This window comes from Lissotriton helveticus, chromosome 8 (assembly GCF_964261635.1).
Source record: "Lissotriton helveticus chromosome 8, aLisHel1.1, whole genome shotgun sequence".
NCBI classification, from domain to species: Eukaryota; Metazoa; Chordata; class Amphibia; order Caudata; family Salamandridae; genus Lissotriton; species Lissotriton helveticus.
In genome coordinates this window covers 343577967-343603317 of record NC_136069.1, presented here as the reverse complement: position 1 = coordinate 343603317, position 25351 = coordinate 343577967, and the positions used below count along the sequence as shown (strand labels likewise).

Here is a 25351-nt window from a genome sequence, read left to right as displayed (position 1 = left end):
TTGTGAATGAAGCATTTAAAGCAACACACCATGGGGTAATGACAATTTATAACAGAATGGAATAAATAACAATAACAAATATATAGCAAGTAAAATGGGCCAACTGCCATCACCAAGAGAATTACTATGCACTATGAACACAAAGCAGGTTAATCTAAATCAGTGACAGGAGGACAAAATATTAGGACAAAATTGGATTTGTTCGGGTAAGATGCCTGCTTGGTCAGAAAAAGAGAGGAAGAGCAGAAATTAATTTGAAAGCCTGATGAAGTTTGAATATGGATTATTAACTAAAGATAGCGCAAATATCAAGCACATATTCTTATGTCACTATACTGAGTGCTACAAAGCGGATAAAAATAGAAATAAAACGTATTTTAGGACATTTAGAGAAATTCAAGATCTTAAAGATGGCAACTCTCTACCACTTTCACTGAGAAATAATTCTTCCAAAAAGAAAGGCCAGAGGAGATGGTGTACCCCTTATTGAGTTTTATAAGGTATTTACAAACACCACTGTTTTAAGGCTTTCTGTCCATACCCAGGATGTCAAACAACTCGTATTTGCACTGGTGGTTGTTGTTCACATTCACTCTCTCATGGCTATTTTCTTGAAAATACTTGGGCAATAAGGTGGCATGTTCAGTGGCGTTTGGTTATTTGAATGGTTCTCCGCTCTCTCCATCGTTTACTTTTTCTTGATATGTTTTCTCCTTACTGGGGTACCTGCACTTTTCTTTTAAGAAATTAAGAATGCTGGACTTCACGTTGTCTTGAACATGATTGGCCAATACTTGTGTAACATTAGCTATGTTGAAATTAGCTGATGATGCAGTAATAAATACAGTGGATTTCTGTATGTTTATGTTTGTACAGCCTTGAGGAAGTCGTGGGATCACGCCCCGATTACGACGAAACATGTTGGCTGTGGCTGAAATCAACAGAATAAAGCATGAAAAAAGAGAATCAAACGATATTGTGTATTTTCTGTTCTTAAATTACCGTATATGCTCGTGAATAACAGGGAAACCTTGTTAAAATCCTAACGTGTGCTTGGGAGAAGAATTCATGTTAAACAATTCACTGGCAAGGCTTTCAATGAAAAATACTTCAGGATGAAAGAAAGACGATGATGCCTCTTTTGCTAGTGTTTCGTAACAAGTCCCCACCAAGCACTCAGGTGGAGGAATCATCAGCTTTGCACAATTTGCTATGGTGGAACCAGGGATAGACTTTTCATTTATTCCTTAGAAGATCCTGCTTAGTAAATGAGAAGAGCTCTCAGCAGTACCTCAAGCTCCCATATCATCTTCACTTTTTGGTGATATAAGAATACATTAAACTAATGTGCATCCATGCACCACACAGAGACTTAATGGGAAAGGCATTCATGGTATCTTAAAAGGTAGGTAAGACGACCGGCTCCTCGTGAAAAAGACAAATAACCTGACTGCCTGAGAAAATGATGAACTCAGTAACTATGGCTAGGTAACAGCAGGGCCATTTTGGTTCAATAACTGGGGAATCTACTATATGTGTTCTTCCCCCAAAAAAAAAATATATATTTGTAAAGCACGAACTAATCATCCCTAAGGATTTCAAGGCACTGGGGGCCGCCGGGGAGATTAAGTGAGCTACTGCCCAGAGTCACATGATGCTAAGCTCATCTGCCTCCGGCGCTGGGGATCGAACCGTGTGCCCTACGCTCCGGACTCAGCCGTCCTGGCTGCTGCGCCGCACCTCTCCATCTTCTAAGTCACATAATACCCTGTCCTCCGTTCAGGGACAATTTGATAATGAGTGAGCCGGTCTCATACAAAAAAACCTAGGTCTATGATACCTGTAGGACTGGTCAAACTGTACAGTCCAAAGCAGGAGCAGTAAATGGCACCATAACTCATGTAAGAAATGGAAGGGTTTGCACAATGATGGCAGTCAATGACACTGAATCACTTTGGGGAACGTCAGAGATTGGAAAAAATTAAACTCTAATATGCAGGTGGAACCCACAAATGGGCCAGGATTTCCAGTAGCAAGAGAGTTACAAGTATTGGAACTGGTCTAGAGCTGAGCAAGGTCAGAACCAGGGATTCGTTGTAGGCCTGGGCCGTGAACTTCGTTCCGTTCACAGAGTTTTCTGCACTCAGCAGAGCTCGTGGAGTGCAGAAAACTCCACTTCGCGATGTGCAGCAGAGTTTTGTCCTCATTGGCGAACAGTAAATACGCGATTGTGAATGGTAAATTCACGAGCGAGCTGCCACTCGGGTAGAATTTCTACCCGAGCAGCAGAAATACCAGTACAAACTGCAGTTCGCACTGCACTCCGCCACTCACGGAACTTCACTGCGTTTTTTTGGAACTTCGTAGAGTTCCGCGTAGCAACACTCTGTGAACTACACCCAGGCCTAATTGGGTGGGCCAACGGGGAGCTCCTGGGAAGTGGTAAGGGAGTAAATTGCATGATGAGGACCATTACAGTTGAGTGATTGTGCGACTCTGGAAAAGGTTTTGGACTTACCTATAAGAGAAAAAATTGATTTTCAAACTACTAGCCATAGGCGGATGCCAGCTAACTTTAAATTGCCAATAAGAAAAGTTTGTTTTTTTACATGCATTTTCCATATACTATTCACATCAACAAAATTCTAGTTAGTCTGAAAAGACACCAATATTTAGATGCTTTACACCAAGACAGTCTTACCTCTGAACGAAACATCGGACGCGCTTCATGTCCTGCCCACTGAAAAAAAGGCAAACAAAATGATGAACCCCTCATATACAGTTCCTAAAAAGTTAATAAAATACAAAACAAACTCCAAGGAAACAGTTATGTACTTCTGAAACACTTATAACACAAATATGCAAGTGGCTAACACACTTTTCTGATGAATGTTACTAATAAAAGTGGAGGAGAGAAGAAATAGACAAACTTCAATGATGTAATTTCCTAATTATTCCTTTCTCTTCTTACCTTCATATTCTGTAGCCTGGCAGTTACAAAACAGTTCCAATACTAAATTCACTGCCCTAAAGTAACCCTACAGATAGATGTGCTCGTAAAACTAAAATTATAAAGAATAGTACCGCCTTTTTATGTTGATTTATTTGCAAATGTAAATTCTTAATATATGCCAGAAGAGAAAAGTCCGGAGAAATCGTAATTCGGTTTCCAATATTTTATGTGGATATGTCAAAGGGTTATTAAGAAAGCACACCCAGGATCATCATAAGCTTCAATGTAATATGTCATAAATGTGATTCTGCCAATACACCTGGGGGACCTCGTAGAAAAGCATAACTCAAATGAAAATATGAAATAAATTTAAACATCGCACAAAAGCTACGGTGGTAACAGCCAAATCTATGTCAGTGAAATAGCCTGCCAAAAACAACATTGTAAGAGATTTAAAAAACGCAAGGGGTGTTGGTGATCATGGGATGGGTGAGTGTAAAAAAATTCAGAAGGTGCAATTTAAAGGGGATGCAGAAGCAGAGGGTTGGCAGTGGTCATTGTATAAGAAATTAAAAAAATTAGCACCTTACTAAAGAAAGTGACAACAGTGGGGAGAACATGACATGATAAGGGAGGCAGAGGTTGGGACGAGGGAAAAAGAGAATGGAGGCAAATTCAGCCTAGAAACAGGAGCACTATGTCCGACAGCAGGGGTGAAAATATCATTGATCTAATGGGCACAAAAAAAGAAAATAGTAGAGAAGGAGAGATCACAACTTAACTGGGAATGCTCAGCCCAATAATGATGGTTCAGCAAGTTTGGTTATCACGAAAAGGCAACCATCAAAATGCATGCGTGGAAAATTCAGAGCAAGAATTTGACCACCAACCAGTATTGATTTTTAAAAAATATATATCTTTTTTGCCATTTGAGACGGGAACAGAGGGTACAACAATTTAGGCATTTTCTGAAACTTTGCTACAAGAAAAATAAACCAAACATAGGATGTTTACATACACTGTCCTATTCTTCGTGAAGCCGTATTACACGTATTATTGTCTTGCTCTTTCTCCTCCTCCTACATGACATTTTCTCTGGACTAATGCCTTTTTAAAAGACAAAAACCTGTTTTATTTACACTGAACTGCCCCCCCCCTCTCCCTTCGTTTAACTATACCACTTCGTCTTCCATGTCTGGGTATGTGTCCCATTTCCTTTTATCTATTCCCGTTTATCAGCTCTTATTTCTAGGTTATGTATCCTCTTACCACTCATAATCGCCCCTTATTGTTTTGCTGACCATTCAGTCCCTGTGTCGTTAGTCTGGGAAGCAATGGGCGAACGATCAGTCTGCATGTCCCTCAACATTGCCCTCCAGAGCCCGTAGGTCATCTTCTAGTTTTTGATCCCGTCTAATCTGTAGCATTGGAACCATTTCAGCCGTAGCCCATTCATTTACATGTCGTACCCATTGCGAAACCGCCTTGTGGACTGTGGCTCAGCCACGATATAACTACCCAGCGCTTTGCCAGCACCAGTCCCAGGAGGACAAATTTCCTGCTGCGGTTCTTGTTTTTAGGTCGGGGCAGAAAACCAAGTAATACCGTGCAGATCTCTTGGGGTACCACCAAGCTCATTGCCTCTTGTAGTGTAGCCAGGACCTCGGTACAGTTAGGGCACAGATCTGGACAGAACCATGACATATGTATAAAGTCGGCCTCCATCTCCCCACATCTGGGACACTGCCCTGAGCAATCACAGTAAATCCTATTTAACATTTTGGGGTTAAGATTTGTCTGATGGACAAAATTATATTGTATCAATTTAAAGTGAGTGAGCTCGCTCATCTGCTTTACCCCCTCATGAATTTTAATCCAGTCCTTACCTGTGATGGGGCCCCCTACTATTGTGTCCCATCTTGTCTGTACAGGGAGTGTCTGGGCTGTTTTGTCCTCTCGGATTGCCCGATACAGATGCAACACTAGTCTTCATCCTTGGGCCATATCTAACAGGGCCTGTAGCACGTTAGTATTGGGGGGTCCTCTGGAACCGTGGGCCATAATTCTCTAGTCACCCGAGCTATTTTGTCGTTCTGCAGGAACTGCCCAGTGACCAGACTAAAGGTGTCCATCACCTGCACTCAGGTAATGTACTGTTTATTGTCATATAGATCTCCCATCGTCCGGCATCCCCCTTCCTGCCATCTTCGTATAGACATAGAAGCCGAGATTTTATAGAAGGGTTGTAATACCTATAGGAGCTGGTCCGGGGCATAGGGCGCCAGTTGTAGCACCTTTCTGACCCTGAGTTCCCATAGTTCTGCCAAGTGTCGAATAATGTATGGGCATTTCTGCAGCACTTTCTCTCCCCCCCCCATCATTAACCACATCAATGCTGATGGTATTCCCCTCCTGTGCTGAGATTTGATGATTCCCATTATTCATGACGAGCTGGGCTCGTCATGAGCGTGCGAGGAGGCTACCTCATGGCGAGCCCAGCTCGTCATCAGCGTCGAAGGGGTTAACAGTTCAGGCAGAGACTGAACCCCAAAGGTTCCCGCCAGCAGACTCTCCTCCCAATTCTCATCCTTTTCCTGTTGGGGAACCGCATGTTGCAGCAAGGAAGCCATATAATAAAATTCCAGGCAGGGCACCTCCAAGCCTCCATTCTACCACGTTCTTTGCAGTGTGGCCAAACTAACCCTTTAACATTTAGTGCCCCTCAGTAAATCTACCATTAAGCTATCTAGACTTACAAGAAATTGTCTAGGAGTGTTGCATCGCGTAGAGGCATCTGGGTAGAATTATCATTTTGACAATGGCTATTCTTACCATAAGCAATAGAGGCAATCCCTGCCAGAAAAGCACCGAACCTCATAACCCTTTGATTATATTCCCTATATTGAGCATCAGATACCGTTCAGCCATCGCAGCTAATTTAATCCTCAGATACCTGGGAGCAGTCCCCAGCCATGGGTGCCCCACTCCGGCAACCCCTCATCTGAGAGAGAGAAGCCAATCTCCCCCATGGGATCAATTTTGATTTCCTGGGATTCATCTGCACACCTGATACATCCCAAACCTTCGGAGGACGCCCCACAATATCGCTATCGCTTGAATAAGTTGTCGGAGGTACAAAAGAGAATCGTCCGCGTACATGGATGCCACGTGATTAATCACCCCCAGTGGGATCACGCATGCAGCCATTTCGCTTCTCAGAGCCGCCGCCAACAGCTCCATCACGGTCGCAAAAAAGACCAACCTCCTAATTTGTATTCCGGCATGGGTGCATTAGAGTAATTGTACCCATTAAGAAATTGTTCCCGCACTCCCATTATTCGCAGGACCTCCCAGACATATACCCACCCAACCCAATTGAACGCCTCCTCTATATCCAATAAAGGCAGGGCACAGCCTTTAACCAGTGTGGGGAAGTGCCATAGCCTCCATAGATTATGGGTAGTGCTATGTTTAGAGATAAAGCCCGCTTGGTCAGGATGAATTAGATGATGCATATGTGGTTGAAGTCAGGCTGCCAAGTCCCTGCTCAGGATTTTTATATCTATATTCAAAAGGGAAATTGGTCTATATGAACCTTGCAACTGGGTATCCCTGTCTGCCTTGGGTATCATAACTACCAGCGCTTTTCTCATAGAAGATGGGAGTATTTGCTGTTGAAGCGCTTTGTTATACACTTCCAAAAGGTAGTCTAATAGTACGGGTGCAAACCATTTATAAAACTCAGCCGGTAGGCCATCACTTCCAGGACTTTTAGATTGCTTTAAAGCTTGTATGGCCCCCAGTATTTCTTCTTTAAATATTGGGTCGTTCAACAGATGACTCGCCTCATTTTCTAATCGAGGTAAGTTAAAAGCGGCCATAAACCCAGTCATCCTCTCCGCATCAAGAGTGGGACGCCGTGTAATGAAACTTTGAGCATATATAATGCCGCTAACAGCTGTTCCAGTGCCGCCCGCCAGTCATTCAAAAGATTATGATCCGTCTGTAATGACGCCTTCAACTCTGCTAGTTTCCCCTGCTGCACCTTAATGTCCCTTTCAAGCTGATGACGGACACCATAGGTTGCATTAACCGCATGCGCGCTGCGGCGACTTGCGTGCTGCGGCGACTTTCGCGCTACGCTGCTTTTTTTCAAAAGCCGCATTACATGACGAGCTCAGCTCGTCATCAGCGTGCGAGCGGCGCAACTGATGACGAGCTCAGCTCGTCATCAGCGCCGAAGGGGTTAATACGGACACGATCGATTGCATTAATGCAGATCCCCCGAATCACCACCTTCATGGCCTCCTACTCCAAAGCCCAATTTTTTTCAAAATATTTAGAGAGCTCTTCTCCTTTTTTCACACACAGGCAGGCAAGATGGCCGCCGACAGTCCGTAGGGGGTAGCAGCCCTTAAGCCGTTCTCCCATGCAGACAGCCTGATGTAACGGTGTACTGACCTTGTCCTCGCTAGATCTTCAAAATTATTATGCGATGAGATTAAGGAGAAAAGTGAGCTGCAACAACTGAACATATTTTGGCTACAGAGATGCTAGAGGGCTTTCATAGGCTGGTGATTACTGCTGCGTGGATCCCTGTGGATGCAAAGTTTAAGAGAAAGCAGAGTGATGCCTGGGAATCAGCGGCATCCATAATTAAGGAGACAATTGTTCTTCTTCTTGAGAGCTGGGAGACGATTAAGCGTGTCATGGCCCCGAAAGCACAGAGGGCAGCGAAGATTCAGCAGAGAGAGGAAGAACTTGGACTCCTGAGCGAGTCCGACACTCCTGCGGCGAACCTGAGGGCCAAGGCGCGCCAGAGAGCTCAGGCCCGGAGGGAGGCTGCAGAGAAGCGTGAAGAAGAGCGCTTCATAGCATCTGAGAAAAGGAGAGAAGATCGGCGCAAGGAGTTACCTGGAAGTGCCATCGTGGACCTTGGTGCCGATTCCGTGAGAGAGGCGATCCTGCGGCAGCCTCTGATCTTCGAATCCTTTTCACCGCGTGGGGTGCGAGCGCTGCCAGTCCTAACAGCACTGATGGACCTACCGCTGAAAGCAATGGTGGTAGAAGCGGCATCCACGGACGTTGAGAGGAAGGAGGCGGTGGCATCAGCAGCAGTACTGGAGTGTACGGCATTGTCTGCAGAGCCCACGTTGGTCGATGGGGCTACTGTGGTGGAAGGAGCGTCGGTGGGATCAGAGGCAGCTGCCATCACAGCGCGCCCTGCATCAGCGGCATCCACGGACGTTGAGAGGAAGGAGGCAGTGGTATCGGCAGTGGTATCGGCTGCAGTATTGATTTCATCGGTGTGCGCGGCATCATCTGCAGACCCCACGTTGATTGATGGGGCTGTTGTGGCGGAGGGTGCGTCGGTGGGATCGGAGGCAGCAGCAGCCATCACAGCCATCACAGCGCACCCTGCCTCTGCCTCAGCCTCAGCCGAAGTTACAGAGCAGATGACCGGAGCTCTTTTTGTAGGCGGGGCTGGCGGGACCGGCGGGGCTGACGGAAACAGAGGCGTCGTTGCGAAAGATCCTGCGGAAGATAGGATCGATGACGGGGATAACAGTCGCTGGAGCTACTCAAGGTACAGCAAACTGATCTAAAATCTGATGCAGATGCTGTAATACAAATAGTATCAGATAGGCAAACAAGTGAGCAAGGTGCTGTTGGTTTGATAAAGGGAAAGAAATCACAACGGGAAGCAGAAGTGACTAAACTTGTGGTCGATCAGCGAGGTGATACAAAAGGGGGCAGGTTGACAGCATCAATAGAACAAGCTGAGCATTTAAATATACAGGCGGACGGGAAAGAGGTGGAATGGCAATTATCTAGGCAAGCAGACAAGCAGGTAAATATAACCGAGAATGTAACCAAATATAATGGCCAAACGGAAATACTCATCCAGCAAAAAGCATCTATTGACACTCCAGTAGACGCAGTAAATACAGTAAACATACCAATCGTAGTAAAGGCAACTATAAATCCAAGCAGTGGTGCAATTCCCAAAGAAAATATTAAAATAAATTCTCACAAGCCGGTTGGACTTGATAAACCTGATGATGTCTCATTATTAGATTCGAGGAAATTAAATCAGGGAAGAAACGAAAATATCATGGGACAATTAACTGTCAAAGTGCCATTTAACGACGAGTGCGATGATGATAAGGAGGAAGAGGAAGAGGAAGAGGAAGAGGACCACGATGATATGGGCTCGAGTTCTTCCTCGTCTGCAGAGACAGAGTTAGATCATTCTTTATCAAGCGGTTCTGAAGGATCAGACATTTACTCCTCAGGATTAGAGGTAGAGCAGAATATTGCTTTAAAAAGAAACCAGAAAATAAAAAAAAAACTTATAAACCCAGGGGGAGGGCTCCCACGAGAACCAGTAGAGTAGGGAATACGCAACAAAGAGGAGTAGCTAAAGACCTGGCTCGGGATAAGACAATCAGCTTGCAGAGTCATCAAGATGGGAATAGTGGTGCTGGTTTGTAGGAGGTAAAGGAACGGGAGCAGAGTCAGAACCAACGTCAAGGTTTTTCAGAATCACACACAGATAGATTTGATCTTGTACTTTCTACATTGAAACAGATACAAGGAGAAGCTCGTTGGAGAGTAAAAGAGCCAAGCGTGCTAATAAAAAAATACAGAGATCTCTTCACAAAGTACATGAAATGTATACTGAAGTCACTTGTAGATTGACGGAGGTTGAGCAGAGGACTGGCAAAATGGAAGATGAGGTGGTAAAGCTGCAGGAATCTAGACAGGGACAGGAGAAAACCGAATCTGATATACTTTGGAAACTTGAAGATTTTGAAAATAGACAGAGACGCAACAACATAAGACTGCTTGGAGTGGAGGAAGGGAAAGAGGGAGGAGATGTAAGAACGTTTGTGGTGGAGCTGATGAAAGGTGCCTTCCCAGAGATGGATAATTGGGACTGGGATAAGGAAGTGCAACGTGCGCATCGATTCCCCCTTACGCAGAAAAAGGGCAACGTGGACTCAAGAGCAAGAGCTATTCTTGTGTATGTGGGAAACTATTTGTTAAGAGAGGAAGTAATTATGAAGGCTAAACCAATGAAGAAACGAACATATAAGGACATAACGTTCTTTGCTCGCCCAGATTTTTGCCACACAACAGTGGAGAGAAGATGGCGCATGAGGCAACTTATAATACCATTCCAAAATGTAGGATGTGAAGTATATTTGCAGTTTCCTTCTCGCCTTAAAGTAGGTTGTAATGGTCAGTTCAGAGGTTTTTTTTTCAGAAATAGTTGCACAAGAGTATCTGACCTTTCTCCGAGAAGAGAGAACACATAGGGAACGGAATATGCAATCCGATCGGATTGAAGGCATAAGACAAACAGCCTGCATAACAAAGAAATAACATTCTAGAAAAATGAGGACGAGTTCTTTACACCTTGAATAAATGCTTAAAGACATGGATCACGGGGGAGTGGCTGAGGGAAAGTCCCCTGGGGGGGACTCGGCTGTCACACATAGGTCAGGATTGACCTATTTGCCAGTAAGGGAGGGGGGGGAGAGGGGGAGAGGGGGAGGGGGGAGTGGGGGGGAAATTAAGGGGGGCACAGGACATGGCACGACACATAAAAGAGAGATATATCTTAGAAGGGACAACAGCAGAAAGGAGAGAAAGGGTAGGGAGGCGAAAATTTGAAGGAATTAAGATAAGAAATAACCATGTTAGAGTGGTTACAAGAAGTTGGATAACAATAATGGTTAGGGAGTATAGAGATCATAAGTTAAGTTATGGTAGTTAGGTGTGTGACATGGAATGTATGTGGGTTGAATGATGCTCATAAAAGATCAAAAATATCAGTAGCCCTAAAACAAATGAATGTGGATTTTGTGTGTATCCAAGAAACACATATCATGGCAACACAAGCATATTTTCTTAGTCATTTAGGATTTCATTTATTAATCGATTCTAGTCAAGGGGTAAAAAAAAGAGGGGTGGCTATTTTAGCTAGAAATAAAAATACCCTGACTAGGAAGAAAGCACATGATAAATGGGGAAGATGGGCCATGGTTGAGTGTTTGATAGATGGGGAGTGGACAACGATCGTAACTGTCTATGGGTCAACGGAGGATGATCCCAAAATTTTTCAATTTTTAGATGTGGAGTTAGCTAATTGGGCACCGAAAATTATTCTGGCAGGTGATCTTAACATAAATGGGGCAGATGGATTAGGATTGGGCTCTTTTGGAAAATATAAAGGTCGGAAAAGGAGAGTTAACCAGGCATTACATAGTTTAGTCATAAATAATGCTCTCTCAGATGTATGGGCGAAAAAGAGATTGGATAATAAAGGTTTTACATATTACTCAGCCCCACACCGAACTTGTGCAAGACTGGATTATTTTTTTGTGTCAAGTACTACCATATCAAATTCAAATATTGAAAGGCTGCCGCGGATCCTCAGCGATCATAATCCCTTAGTACTTACAATAGCAACAAAAACAAATGCTAGACAATATACAAACTGGACTTTCGAAAGAGGGCTGTTAAAAGAGGATAAATATATAGAACATATGAATACATGGATTAGCGATTTTTTTTCCAACAATAGGGATAGCGCGGAATTGGGGGTGGTCTGGGACGCATTTAAAGCAGGGGTACGGGGAGAAACGAAGAGTTTTAATTCTCATAAACGGAAACAGGAGCAGTTGAGGAATTTAGAGCTATTCGAAAAGGTACTTAAGGCAGAGGAGGATTTAGAAAAAGGGTTCTGACTGGAAGTCAAATGGATAATGCCTTGATAGAACTCGTGAAAGCAAAAGGCGAAGCAGAGAGTGATATAGCTAGCAAAGCAGCTAAAATTTACACTATGAAAAGGGAGAAGTGCTATGCACTGAGTGAGTCAGTAGGGAGAGTTTTGGCTATCCGGACAAGGCAGCAAGAAGCAGTGGGAACAGTGAGAGAAATTAGAGACACATCAGGCAGGGGGTACACAGATTCAAATGAAATAAGGGAAATATTTAGGATTTTCTATGGGAAGTTATACGATGACGAATTAGCGGGGGGAGACACTCTGAGAGTTAAAGAGAATATACAGGAGTATCTTCAAGATATCCCGGTAGATATACTGGAGGAGGATGATGCAAATGGCCTAGAAGGGATCCTGCAGACAGAGGAAATTAAGGAGGCAGTATGGAAACTTCCCTCAGGTAAAGCAGCGGGTCCTGACCAAATACCTATAGAATTTTATAAGGTGTTTTGGGATATTTTGGAAGAAGAGCTAATAAAGATCATACAGTTAGCACAGTTGGGTGAATCAGCACCTAAATCTTGGGGGGAGTGCCGAGGTGGTAGTAATATTGAAAAAAGGGAAAAATCCGGAGCAACCGGGATCTTACAGACCCATCACTCTAATGAATGCAGATGTGAAAGTATTCTCTAAGGCACTAGCAACAAGACTAGCCAGAGTAATTCATAAAATAGTTAGTAGCGCACAGCATGGATTTATACCGGGAAGAGGGACTGGTCACCACATACGCAAAGTAATAACTCTATTTGATGTTACAACAGTCACAGGAGACCCGATGGCATTAATGTTACTTGATGCAGAAAAAGCATTTGATCGGGTCTCCTTGGATTATCTTTGGTACGCATTAGAGAGAGTAGGTGTTAAACAGGGATACCTCAAAGCAATTCAGATTCTATATCTAAACCCGGTAGCAACCTTACGTGTGAATGCTGGGAACACGGGGCAATTTCGAATAAAAAGGGGTACAAGACAGGGGTGCCGCTGTTCGCCACTTTTGTTTGCTATATACATGGACCTACTACTCCGTAGAATGGAGGCATCTGAGATGATTACACCTTTAACAACGCTCATCGGGCACTGTAAAATTTTAGCCTATGCAGACGATATCGCTGTAATCACTCCTAATCCTACTGAATCTATAGAGTATGTGGAAATCGAGGCGATGAAATTCGGAAAGATATCGGGTTATAAATTAAATACTTCTAAAACACAGATAATTAAAAACTCTTCTAGTATCTGTACAGATAACCGAGTGATGCAGGAAGGCACATACTTAGGGGTAATTATCTTGGCAGACCTGGACTCTTTAGTAGAGAAGAATACTTCCCCTTTCATTAAGAAAGTGGAGAAAGACCTGGACAGGTGGGACCGCTTGCACATGTCAATTGTGGGACGGACGAATGTAATAAAAATGCTGGTTCTCCCAAGATTTTTATATTTGTTCAGAGCAATACCTTTATTATTCAATATCAAATTTTTATAAAAATTAGAGTACATAATCAACAGATTCATCTGGGCAAAGGGGAAAACGAGAAGAGCCCTTAGATTTATGACACTCCCGAGAGAGAGGGGAGGTTGGGGAGTACCAGAATTGAAGCTTTATTTTTGGGCGGCAGCTCTTCAAAATATGATTGGTCTGTTGGGAGGGGCAGAGTCAGAAGGCTGGAGTGAATTTGGAACATTGGCAATTTATGGATTAGCCTTGGGAATAGAAGTAGAGAATGTGTTTTTAAAATTTACAGAGGCCAGTTATTACAAAAGGACAAAGTTCAAGACGCTAATAGCAGCATTTACAATTTGGAAAAGCTTTAGAAAAAGGAGTAGGCTTGGGGAAATATAATGTATATACTAGATTTATAAATAATCCAAATCTTCCACAAGAGATATTCTCGGGGTCCATATTTAATGAGTGGGAAAGCAAGGGAATTAGGAGTATAGGGGATGTTATGGGGGAACAAGGGGTTCTTCAATTCTCAGAATTGCGGGCTAAATTTAAGCTAGACACCAGGCAATTTTTTAAATATTTACAAATTAGGAGCTTCTTGTTGAGCAAAAAGGGGGGTCCATTGGGCTTTAGGCATGATCCGATTATGGAAGTGGTTCAATCAGGGGAAGATTGTACTATCAAGAGGTTTTACTCTGAATTGATAAAATCAAAACAAGATGATTATGAAAAATGGAGCGAAAAATGGAAAGACAATCCTAATATTAGCGGGGAAAGTTTTGGTATCTCTTTAGAAAAGGGATATTCTTTGTTATGCTCGGCACCATTGCAGGCGCAACATTACAAAACGTTATACCACTTATATTATACCCCTGCAAGAATAGCACAATGGGGAGGTACAGTGGGTATTAAGTGCTATAGGTGTGGAAGTTTGGAAGCTGATCTAAAACATGTATTTGCAACGTGCCCCATCTAGATTCACTTAAAAAAAGATATCGAAAGCTTTATAAACAACATCTTAGGAACAGAAACTGTGTTAACTCCCGGAACAATACTATTAGGAGTGAATGTGGAGGATGTCGTACTAGGAAGTGGGAGGGAATTCTTATTTGTAGCACTAGCTGTTATGAGATTATGTATAGCGTCTGCATGGATCGACCCTATTCCCCCTACTTTTCATAACTGGTTGGCAAAATTAATAACAATATATAATGTGGAGAAAGAGATCTATGCACGGAAAGGGAAAAGTGGAAGGAAGTTGGGTAAGTTAATATGGGGCCCCATTACACGATGGAAAGAGGGAGAATAGAATAAAAATTGGTTGCGAGTAAAACTCGGATGATTTAGGATAAGATATAATGTATTAATGCTACTATTATAATACTGTGAGAAACATAAAAGTTAGACAGCTGATTATGATTTAACTGTATATAAGTGAAGCTATGAAATATTATAGAAGGGAATATCTGTGTTTATATTTATCTATATAGAACATGGTCTGCTGATTGTCAATGCTCACCCAATGGTTATCCAACAGCGCTGACATCTTAGCACCACTGAAAAAACGACAAATCAAACTAGGCAGCAAGAAGGCCTCCTGATTCAACGATGATCTTAAGAAATCCAAGAAACTCTGTCGCTCCCTTGAGAAGGCCTGGAAAAAAGACCCAACCACCAGCACCAAGGACGCCTTCAAAAACGCCACCCGCATACACCACCAACTGATCCGGAATGCCAAGAAAGCCGCTTTCAAGGACCGACTAGATAACAACGCCCACAACAGCAAGGAATTATTCAACATCGTCAAGGAATTTACCAACCCCTCAGCCAACTCCAACGACATCACCCCCTCTCAAGCCCTCTGCGACTCCCTAGCCTCATTCTTCCACAACAAAATTGCAGACATCCACAACAGCTTCGACAACCGACCCAAAGACCAACCCACCCAACCCCCCGCAGGACCCCCACCCCCCCTGAACATCCTCAATGACTGGAAGCCAATCTCCACTGAGGACACCATCCGTCTGATGAACTCCATCCACTCAGGATCCCCCACAGACCCATGCCCTCACCACATCTTTAACAAAGCAGACCCCATCATAGCACCGCACCTCCGAGACGTCATCAACTGCTCCCTCAACTCCGCAACCTTCCCTGAAAGCTGGAAACATGCCGAACTCAGCGCCCTCCTGAAAAAACCCACAGCTGACCCCACCGAACTCAAAAACTACCGCCCTATCTCACTCCTTCCTTTCCCGGCCAAAGTCATCGAGAAAGCGGTCAACAACCAACTCGCAGCATTCCTCGAAACCAACAAATCCCTCGACTCCTCACAATCCGGCTTCCGAGCCAAGCACAGCACTGAAACCGCCCTCATCGCAGCAACAGACGACATTCGAACTCTAATGGATAATGGAGACACTGTCGCCCTCATCCTCCTCGACCTCTCCGCTGCCTTCGATACGGTCTGCCATAGCACTCTTTTACAACGCCTCAGAAACGTCGGAATCCAAGGAAAAGCACTGGAATGGATCACCTCGTTCCTCACCGGAAGAACCCAGAAAGTCCGCCTTCCACCATTCAAGTCAGAGGCCACTGAAGTCTTCTGCGGCGTCCCACAAGGATCTTCACTCAGCCCCACCCTCTTCAACGTATACATGAGCCCCCTCGCGGTCATCGCACGCCAACACAACCTCAACATCATCTCCTACGCCGACGACACTCAACTGATCCTATCACTCACCAGAGACCCTAACACTGCCAAAACCAACCTGCATGAAGGAATGAAAGAAGTAGCAGAATGGATGAAGCACAGCCGTCTGAAACTGAACTCAGACAAAACAGAAGTCCTCATCCTAGGCACCTCCCCCTCCGCCTGGGATGACTCCTGGTGGCCAGTGGCCCTTGGAAAAGCACCCATCCCGACGGACCACGCACGGAACCTGGGCGTCATCCTGGATTCCTCACTCTCGATGAACAGACAAGTCAACGCCGTTTCTTCATCTTGCTTCAACATTCTTCGCATGCTCAAAAAAACATTTCGCTGGATCCCCACCGAAACTAGAAAAACAGTCACACACGCTCTGGTCACGAGCCGACTGGACTACGGAAACACCCTCTACGCCGGTACCACCGCAAAACTCCAGAAAAAACTCCAACGCATCCAGAACGCTTCAGCCAGGCTCATATTAGACATCCCGCGTAAAGAACACATCTCTGGTCACCTGAAAAACCTCCACTGGCTCCCCGTCAATAAGAGGATCACTTTCCGGCTCCTTACCCACGCACACAAAGCACTCTACGAAATCGGACCCGAATGCCTCAACACACGACTGTCCTTCTACTCCCCCCCCCCGCCAGCTACGATCCTCCAACCAAGCCCTTGCCACTGTACCTCGCATCAACAAAACCACCATGGGAGGTAGATCCTTCTCCTACCTGGCAGCTAAAACCTGGAACTCACTCCCCACTCACCTTTGCCTTACTCAGAACCACCTAGCATTCAGAAAGCAACTTAAAACGTGGTTATTTGACAAGTAATTCCCCATCCTTCTTCAAGCGCCTTGAGTCCCTCTGGGTATGTAGCGCGCTATATAAATTTATTGACTTGACTTGACTTGACTTTTGTTTTCTTTCACATGGTGATATATTTTGCTTATAACAATGTCGTGCCATGTATGTAACTACAAAAACTATTAATAAAAAGATTAAATTTAAAAAAAGAGAGCTCTTCTCCTAAAGTAGCGATAAAGGGTGAGTCAGAAAGCACATCAGTTTGGAGCCTCCATGTCAGGATTGTAGACCTGGGTCTCGCAGTGCCTAGAGATAACATCATGGGAGAGTGATCCGAGATATGTCTCGGAAGATATACTACTTCCCCTACCCTAGAAATCAGGGCAGCGGATACAAAAAATTGTTTAATTGTACTGATCAAATTTGAACTATAAATCCTTACGCTCAAAACCGGATTTTGAGATTCATTGATTTGATTGAACACTGGCTTTTATGTTGAGTTCTGACATCAGGACCCATTACTATACAAACGTGTGCCCAGGACTTGGTTCTTTTCTATTTGGTATAGGCCTCCCCATACCAGTGCAGGGGTTGTTTGCTGTTTGGGTTTGTTTCACCTGACCTGATTGCACCGTGAACTTGGCAATCGAAACACTCATTTAAAATCAGAAACGCATGAGCGCCACATCTTCCTGTCCATTAATCTAAACCCATTCTCCCTCTCTACAATAGTCTGAATAGCTGCCAGGATATCATTCAAGGAAGGTTCCCACGGATCTCCTGCTGGCATTACCGCCGCAGCAATGTCCCCTTGCGATTCCTATTGATTGGGACCATGGGGTAGAGCTGTGCATAGTTTATTATTTTATTGGACCAGATCCAGGTTCCTTTGTCTTTAACCATGGTGATCTGTTTCTTCTCTGGGACCTCGTGGCCTAAGCAGCGTGATTGTCACCCCTGATCTCTATCGGTTCTGTCCTCTGCGATTATCTGCACTCGTGCAGAATCAGCCTCACTATCACACAGCTCCCATGTGCCCCGTTCCAATCAGTAGGGACTCATATTTGGAGATCAAGCTCCAGCAGGGTCAGTCAACTCAGGAACTTTGCTACTGCAGTGGCACTTGTTCCTCACCCCGAGCGGTCGAAGACCATCAGCTGCCCCAGAGCCGGTAGGGGAGATAAAAGGCAACCAACAAACCCCAGTCACAGACAAAGTTCACCCCCTTGGCGGCTACATTATTATTGCTCCTCCGGGTCTTGCCTTGCTTGCACAGGTGCTTAACCTCTGAATCTTGAGCTGCACGAGGGTGGACCCCAGCTTCCTAGTCTTCCTGCTCACAGGCGGGTCCAGTACTGTTTACATGTATCAGACAGCAGACCTCTCACAGGTCTCCGATAGTTCTCGGCCCGTCTTGCGGTGGCATATTAATACAGAGTCACCCCCCATCCACGTCTGGGCCGCGTCTCGCTGCCAGATTCCTGCTGGCCTCTTGCACTGCGGGACCCGCTTTGTCAACGACTCACCTCCTCTCGTTACGGGTGGTTCAGCAGTCGGGGGGCCACAGCCAGGTCTGCTCCAGTACCCGGGGGCACCGCAGGGGCCTACGCCTTTTCTTTGTTTCTTTCGGACCAGCCACCGTTCCGGGACTGGAGGTCCAAGTGCCGGCAGCGAACACAGGCACCGCTCTTCACCACCGCGCCGCAAGCACTGGAGAGGATTCCAGTCACCGGTGCCCCCGCTCAATATTAGCCGTGAAGAAGCCTGTGGCGGTCCAAGATTGCAGCTCCCTCCTTGCATCATCGGGCTCCCAGTGTCCGTTCATCTGGGACCCTAGTGCTCGTTTCCCGTGCCAGATGGGGTTATCTGCCCGGGCCGATGTTTTGTGGGCTGGTGCTAATATCGCAGCGCAGGATTCTGGCAGATTCATCCGCGTTCTGCAGGAGCACCGCAAAGGCACATCCTATGTGGCCATTTTGCTAGCCAAGCCCCCATCAACCAGTATTGATGTCAATATGTAAGCCAGAAGTCTTGAAACGGTGATTTGACATGAAAGGATCACCACCTCAAAAAAAAATACGGTTCATAAACAAAGTGAATTGTTTAAAAGAGGACTACTGAAACAACGAATTATTGAAACTTGATACTAAAACTGGAACCTCCAAACTTGGTTAGTAAACTGATCATTTTGGCCTGCATCACTTTCCTAGCATCATGAAAACATACAAGTCCGCGTGAAAATAAGTTGTAGGACGTTACTTAATACCTCCTTGGCAAAGAAGTTAATTACAAAGGATTCCAGAGTCAGTTAAAAAGAATTCTAGAATAAATAACTTTACAAAAAATTTAATATTTTAAAATGCTATTTTGTTTCACAATTGAAAATCTAACTGGGATAATCAGCAATGGGAGCTTAACCCAATTACTTACCGGAGCAGTAATATAAGCCCCTGCTCAGAATTATTTTTCCAATGTTATATGCTCAGGCCTGCTTGTAATTTCTGAGACACAAATATATGCCCAATATCCCAAATACAAATTCGCAGTCAACCTTCCTCCCATCAGCAGAACTGTAACACCCAGAGAATTTTGAAATACTAGGTTAACAGGAGTATACGAATAGATTCAAGCCCAGCTAACATAGCCCTCCCGAAATAAACCCTTGACAGCATGGAATTGAGTCAATACATTCTAACTCTAATACAAATTAAGTTACTGCTTCTTGCTAATAGTACAAGGAAGGTTATTTTTCCCACTAAGTACACAGGGCACCATGCATAAACTCCTCCCTGCCCACCAGACACAGGGGACTTCTTCAAACAGTGCTGCAGGATGAATTTGAGATCTGGAACTTGGTACTCAAAAACGAGCTCAAATTATCACAAACAAGTCCAATAGATGAAGCTATAAGGCCGATTAGGTCTTTATTACAGGGTGATTCAGGAGGTTTCCTCTTCCAATATAATGGCCATTTTTGGATATTAGTTCCTTTGGGATTCAGAATACCCATGACAGAGACCTATTCGGCCTTATATCTCTAGCCATCGCACTGTTTTGTGATATTTTGATTGTGGATTGCCGAGGGAGTCCTTTAGCGTACCTCTATCTCTCCCACTGTGTTGTGTGATCCTCAAAAGCATACTGACACCCATCCAACAAACGTGGCACTAAATACTGAACTAAAAATCTTGTACTTAAAGTCCATAAGGCAAGAGGGCCATCACAGAGTCCTGCAGCCCTCGAATGCCATAACTTGGTATCTTCCTCCTGGCAAAAAGCATAAGGCACTAAATGGTATTCACTAAAATCAGATATGCCAAAACCAGGTTGAAACTACCTGTACCCAATTTATTACCGTGACAAACAACACTGTTTGCTTTGCCTTGATTTGATTGTCCGTTGGGTGTTCCGCTTGTTCTGGATGTTGGATTAACATTCATTCAGAACTTGGTCTCATTTCAGTATTTCAAGTCATCAATTTGCTGCATGCTTTTCTTTTTCCATGCAAGCCTTGTTTATTTATATTCATGACTTTACTTAAATTAATTGTTCCAGCTCTGCCTCTCTGGCAACTCCATCAGTAGGTTACTCCAAGTCGAAACGTTTAATCTTTAAGCATTTTTATGGTCTAGTTTGACAGAGCATCTGTCGCTAGACAATTATGTGAGCTTCATCAGACAGGGGAGTTGGCACCGCCCACATGTTGGGAGAAAAGTGTACATATTTTAATTTGGTGGGAGGTATGAGCTTTCACGAAAAGTGCTTGCCCTCCACACAGCTGTGCTAATTTTTTTTCATCCAGCCGCCCGAGGTTAAACTTTCGGCGGCATAAACATGACATTGTAATTCTATTAAGGCATCTTGGATAAGATAATTTACCGTATTTTTCGCTGACAGCAGCACTTAGGGGAGGTGTGCAGTCATTGACTTACATGGATTGTTAGGTCTCGCTTGACAATGCAATTATATAATTGCCTCTTAACAATCCAAACCCTACACAGGTAAAAACAGAATATGAAGGCAGACTGAGATTCCTAGGCTAGTTCATTCTGAACACAGTTTTTATGTTCAATTATCTTTATTTAGATATAGCACATATATCTTTAAAAGAAGGTTACAAAATTCACATTGTGTGTCAATAAATAAGGTAAAAAATCAATGAGGAATAAAAACATGGTCAATTAACAGTCATTATAAAAGCAGAAATTGTCTTCTCTTAAGCCTCTTTGAATAAAATAGAATAGCTTAAAGCATGATATACAGGGAAAAAAAGTAATTTCTTCAGCGTTTTTGTGTTATACTCGGCATCGATTGTATCCTGCTTTTAGAAAGCAACCGACATTCTTGAGGCTACTGATCATTTCATTTCAACCTCCCTAAGAGTTGGAAAAATGGGAGGACACTTTAACAGGGCCTCTTTTGATCGAAATTACGGTGTGCTTGCAGAATGAAGTTTATAAGTCTTATGTTTAAGGATGTGTTTTCCGGATTCAAAGCTACCATGATAGCTTGCCTACAAGTCCTGGCGCCCAGCCTATTCCATTCTGGTTTAAGTTCACGCCTGCGTTCTGAGTTAAAAGCTGGGCAGAGGCAGATCACATGCAGCATAGTTTCATCTGTTTTACCACACCCTCTACAAGTTAGATCTTCCGCGGTGCGTCGCCATGAGGGTAAATCTTTCAGGAATCGCAAGTCGCCCATTCTAACGGCGATAAAGCTGCTTTTTAGGTGCAGTGAGAATGTGCAGGCCAGATAGGAGGCGGGGGCTAGCCGTCTATAAGTTTACAAGAGCCCAGGCGTGACTACGTTTCAAAAAGAGTGCTTTGTCAGTGATACTTGATCTCATTATCACACCCTTTTTGATCCCTATTTTGAATGCTGTCTGACTAGGATTCAGGGCCCACAAATCACTTGCTGACATTTGCTGAATGGCGTCTTTAAAGAGACGGCCGTACGTTCCACCTGGATTTTTCTGGGTTATTTCCTGCCAGACTAGGGATTCTAATGTGTCGGGGTCCGCTTGTCTTAGTTTATGACAGAGATTAAGAAATGCCCCGGTGCTAGAGGCATCGTAGTTCATCAGCCCCATCTGCAGTCTTATCTGTGCAGCAGATGCGGATTTTGGCAGCTGGAGAACCCTTTTATAAATTCTGGTTGTGTGCTGGTTCAAGGCAGTATTCATTTTCCCCCCGAATGATTCTGTGCCATACGATAGAGTAGGGCCAATTTTTGCTCTCATCACCTCCAAAAGAGGCGATAGAGTTGGGCCTGAGAGATTTTTTGCAAGCTTGCCTAGTATACCGCAAGGGTTATTGCTTTGACTGCGATCTCGTTACGCTACTTTCTAAAGTTGTATTTAGAATCCAGGTGGACGCCTAGATATTTATACGACTGGCCTGTTATGAGGCTTATGTTATTGAATGACTATCCACCACCTGTGTGTTGTTTCTTACCAAAAGGGACAACTTGCGTTTTTTTTAAGTTGACCTCTAATTGGTTAATGATCGTATAATCATGCAGTCTGTCAAGGAGCCTCTGTAGGCCGACCCTAGTGAGGCTAAAAAGGATAAGGTCATCAGCGTACAAAAGGTTGCTTAGACCCAAGCCACCGACCTTTGGAGAATGACTGTTGGTATCGTCCAGGGTCGCCGACAGGTTAAAGAGAAGGGGGGCCAACACACATCCCTGCTTCACGCCTTTAGTTGTCTTTATTTTCCGCGAGAGATGAGTGCCGGACCCTAACTTCACCCGAACCCATGTACGGGAGTGGAGTTGGATTATTGCCTCTAATAGTGTCTCTTGAATCCCACACTTCCTTAGTTTTACCCATAGAGCCTCCCTGGGGACTCTGTCAAATGCTGCTTTCAAGTCGACGAAGCAACAAAACACTAGCCTAGATGTTAGTAGTGCCTTGTCGACTATGGTTGAAACTGCTAGCAAATTAGTGCTGGTCTCTGAGTTTGCGACAAACCCTGTTTGATTCATTGGCAACAGTTTGAAGTCCTTTGCCCATAGCCCTAGATCCTCCAGTAGGAGGCCTGCATAGTGCTTGGCTTCAATGTCCAGGAGGGCAATGAGTCTGTAATTATTCGGTTGGGCACATGATCCTGATTTGTAAATTGGGTGGATTATGGCGCCCCGCCATGAATCCGGGATTGTTGCTGTTCTCAGAGCGTAATTGAAGAGATTAGTTAATGTTCCGGACCAGAAGGCAATGTCAGAATTAAACAGGCTCTGTGGCAGGCCATTTGGGCCCGGAGCCCCATCAGATCTTGCTTTTATCATTGCTGTGGCTACTCTTTCGTGTCACCTCAAGGTCCATGTTAGCAGGATGTAAGCAGTCGGCGGGTATACTCCGCATGGTGACAGGTCCATTGTTAGAATCATTTAAAGAGCTGCTTCCTTTGGAATATGGATATTCAGGAGACGTGAAATGGTCTGATAGAAATCTTACCCAGTCTGATTCCTGGATGTTTGCAGATCCAAAGCTCGATGTACTAGGATTGGTGTGGATAATAAGAGCCCAAAATTTTCTAGAGTTTTTTTACTTACTCTCCCACACCAGTTTGCACCAAAATTGGTTTTCGGGAGTCCGTTCATCTTTTTTGATCGCCAGCTTATAGGATTTTTGAGTGAGTTATACGTTCACTATTCCCCGGAGATTTAGCCAGTGCCCGCAGGGCTGGGTTTCTGGCTTTCTTAAGTGACTTGGTCTGCTGTGAGATTGTAAACTGACGCATTTGGGTTACCCTTTCGGCCTGGTGCTTTGCTGGAAAAAGGTGAGTCAGGTGGGAACAGAGCATTGTCCAGATTACAGTCGGGATTGCCTCTTGCTCGGTTCCTATTCTTATGATATCCGTGCTTGCTTGGAGGATATTCGGGCTAATTTCTTCAGTCCACTTGAGGCGCTTTAAGTTTTCCATGTGTATTCCCCTGCATGTTAATGGTGCAGTTTTGTGTTTCACAGGGTTTATATTAAAGGAAATAACCTGGGGCCTGTGGTCACTTTCGATTCTTGGATAAATTCGGAAGTTGATTAAACAGTGGAGCAAGGCGGCATTGCAGATGGTATAATCCAAGTAGGATTGCTTAGTACCGTTTGTCCAGGACCAGTTTGGCGGAGTGTCACCTACTGTTCTGCCGTTGATGACAAGGTAACCTGCACTGTAAAATTTCATCACACAGAGCTCACCCAATCCACTTTGAGTTTGGATGGGCGGTTTGGTTTGTGTTATAGCCTCGGTGATTGGAAGTAGAAAAGGCCCATCGATGTCTGCTACGTTCCCTTGGAATAAGTAGGTGTTAAAATCCCCCGTAACAATACAGTCTGAGTTCCGGTGTTCCGCGGCTATATCGTTCATGATTTCCGTTAAGCGTGTCAGATGTTCTTTTTTTGTACGAGTACTGGGGTTGATGTATACGTTTAAAAGGAACAGCGGACGATGTTTCCGCCATGCATTGATTTTAACCCCAAGTAACCAATCTTCATCAAGGGGCAGTCGTGAAATTGGGCCTTTTAAGGTGTTTGATATATATATATTGACAGGCCACCTTTGGGATGACCGAAGCGACGGTCCCTGAGTGCTGGATTCCATAACTCGATGAACCCGATGACTGGGCACCCTTGTGTTACCCAAGTTTCCTGCAGAGCTATTATTGAATGTTCACACAGGAAGGAAAAGGTGATCAGGGTCCTTAATTTTTTGCTGGAGGCCGCTTATGTTCCAGGAACATAATGAGATGGTAGAGTCCGCTTGTGTATTTGCTACTGCTTCTGGGGGAGGTGACGATGCCAAGCGTTTGGGGCCAAGGGTCACTGCCTCTGATTCGAGTGGTCATTCTGAGCTTTCAATCGATAAAATGGCTGGAAGCCAATCCCATCCTTAACTGGTGTCGATGTTAGTGACCACTGTGGGAAGGGTATTATGATCTTCCTCTGGCCCGATGCGTTTTTTAAGATTGAATATGTTTTCTGGTGGTCTTTCAATCTTATGGTTCCGGTTTTTTGCGGTGATATTGGCTGGTTTAGTAGGGTGGGGGGGGTAGCCTGGGGTGCAATATGGGTACACTCGGATGCCCCATTCCCTTAATGTCGCTTTATGGTCCAAAAACGTGCCTGGCCAGGTGGCCGATTTGAATGTCACCAGCGTTACCTCCGAAGGTTGGGTTCCTCTTGGTGAGAGAAATTCGATAAATTCAATGTCTTCTGATACTAGACCGGGGAATCCAGGGATACCATTTGCCAGTTTTATAATGTTCGATCTATTAAGAATATCTTGGCGACCCTTTGATTTGTATTCCGGTGCCAGTAAAATGTGGGAATATGACGAGTCATTTGAGGGCTCAGTATGTTTTTGACTTGGAGCCATCTTGTTGGATTTAATAGTTGACGGACCTTCGTCCAATTCTTGCTCCTGTTGCGTCGAACGTTGGCGGGCCTTCCAGGTGGGCCGACGATTTGTAGGCGAAGCTGTTTTCTGGATGTAGATTGTTTTCGTCAATTTCAATCCTGTCGTTGTGCTGTCTGTCTTTGATGAAGATGGAGCATGCACAGGTTTTAATTTCGCCTGGCTCTCTGTGGGTCCTGATGTACTTGATTCATCAGTTTTCGTGATTGTCTTTTCTACCACAAGGCCAGGCTCTTTTTTTA

General features: G+C 44.4%; 1 protein-coding gene across 2 annotated transcripts in view; it reads right to left on the bottom strand.

The window, feature by feature from the left end:
• Positions 1–25351, bottom strand: part of PAN3 (poly(A) specific ribonuclease subunit PAN3) — a 1108727-nt gene that overhangs the window by 844726 nt on the left and 238650 nt on the right. For both annotated transcript variants that reach the window (XM_078657124.1, XM_078657125.1), the window contains exon 3: positions 2702–2740. In XM_078657124.1, coding sequence (XP_078513250.1) covers positions 2702–2740 — 39 coding nt within the window. The remainder of the gene's footprint in view (positions 1–2701; positions 2741–25351) is intronic.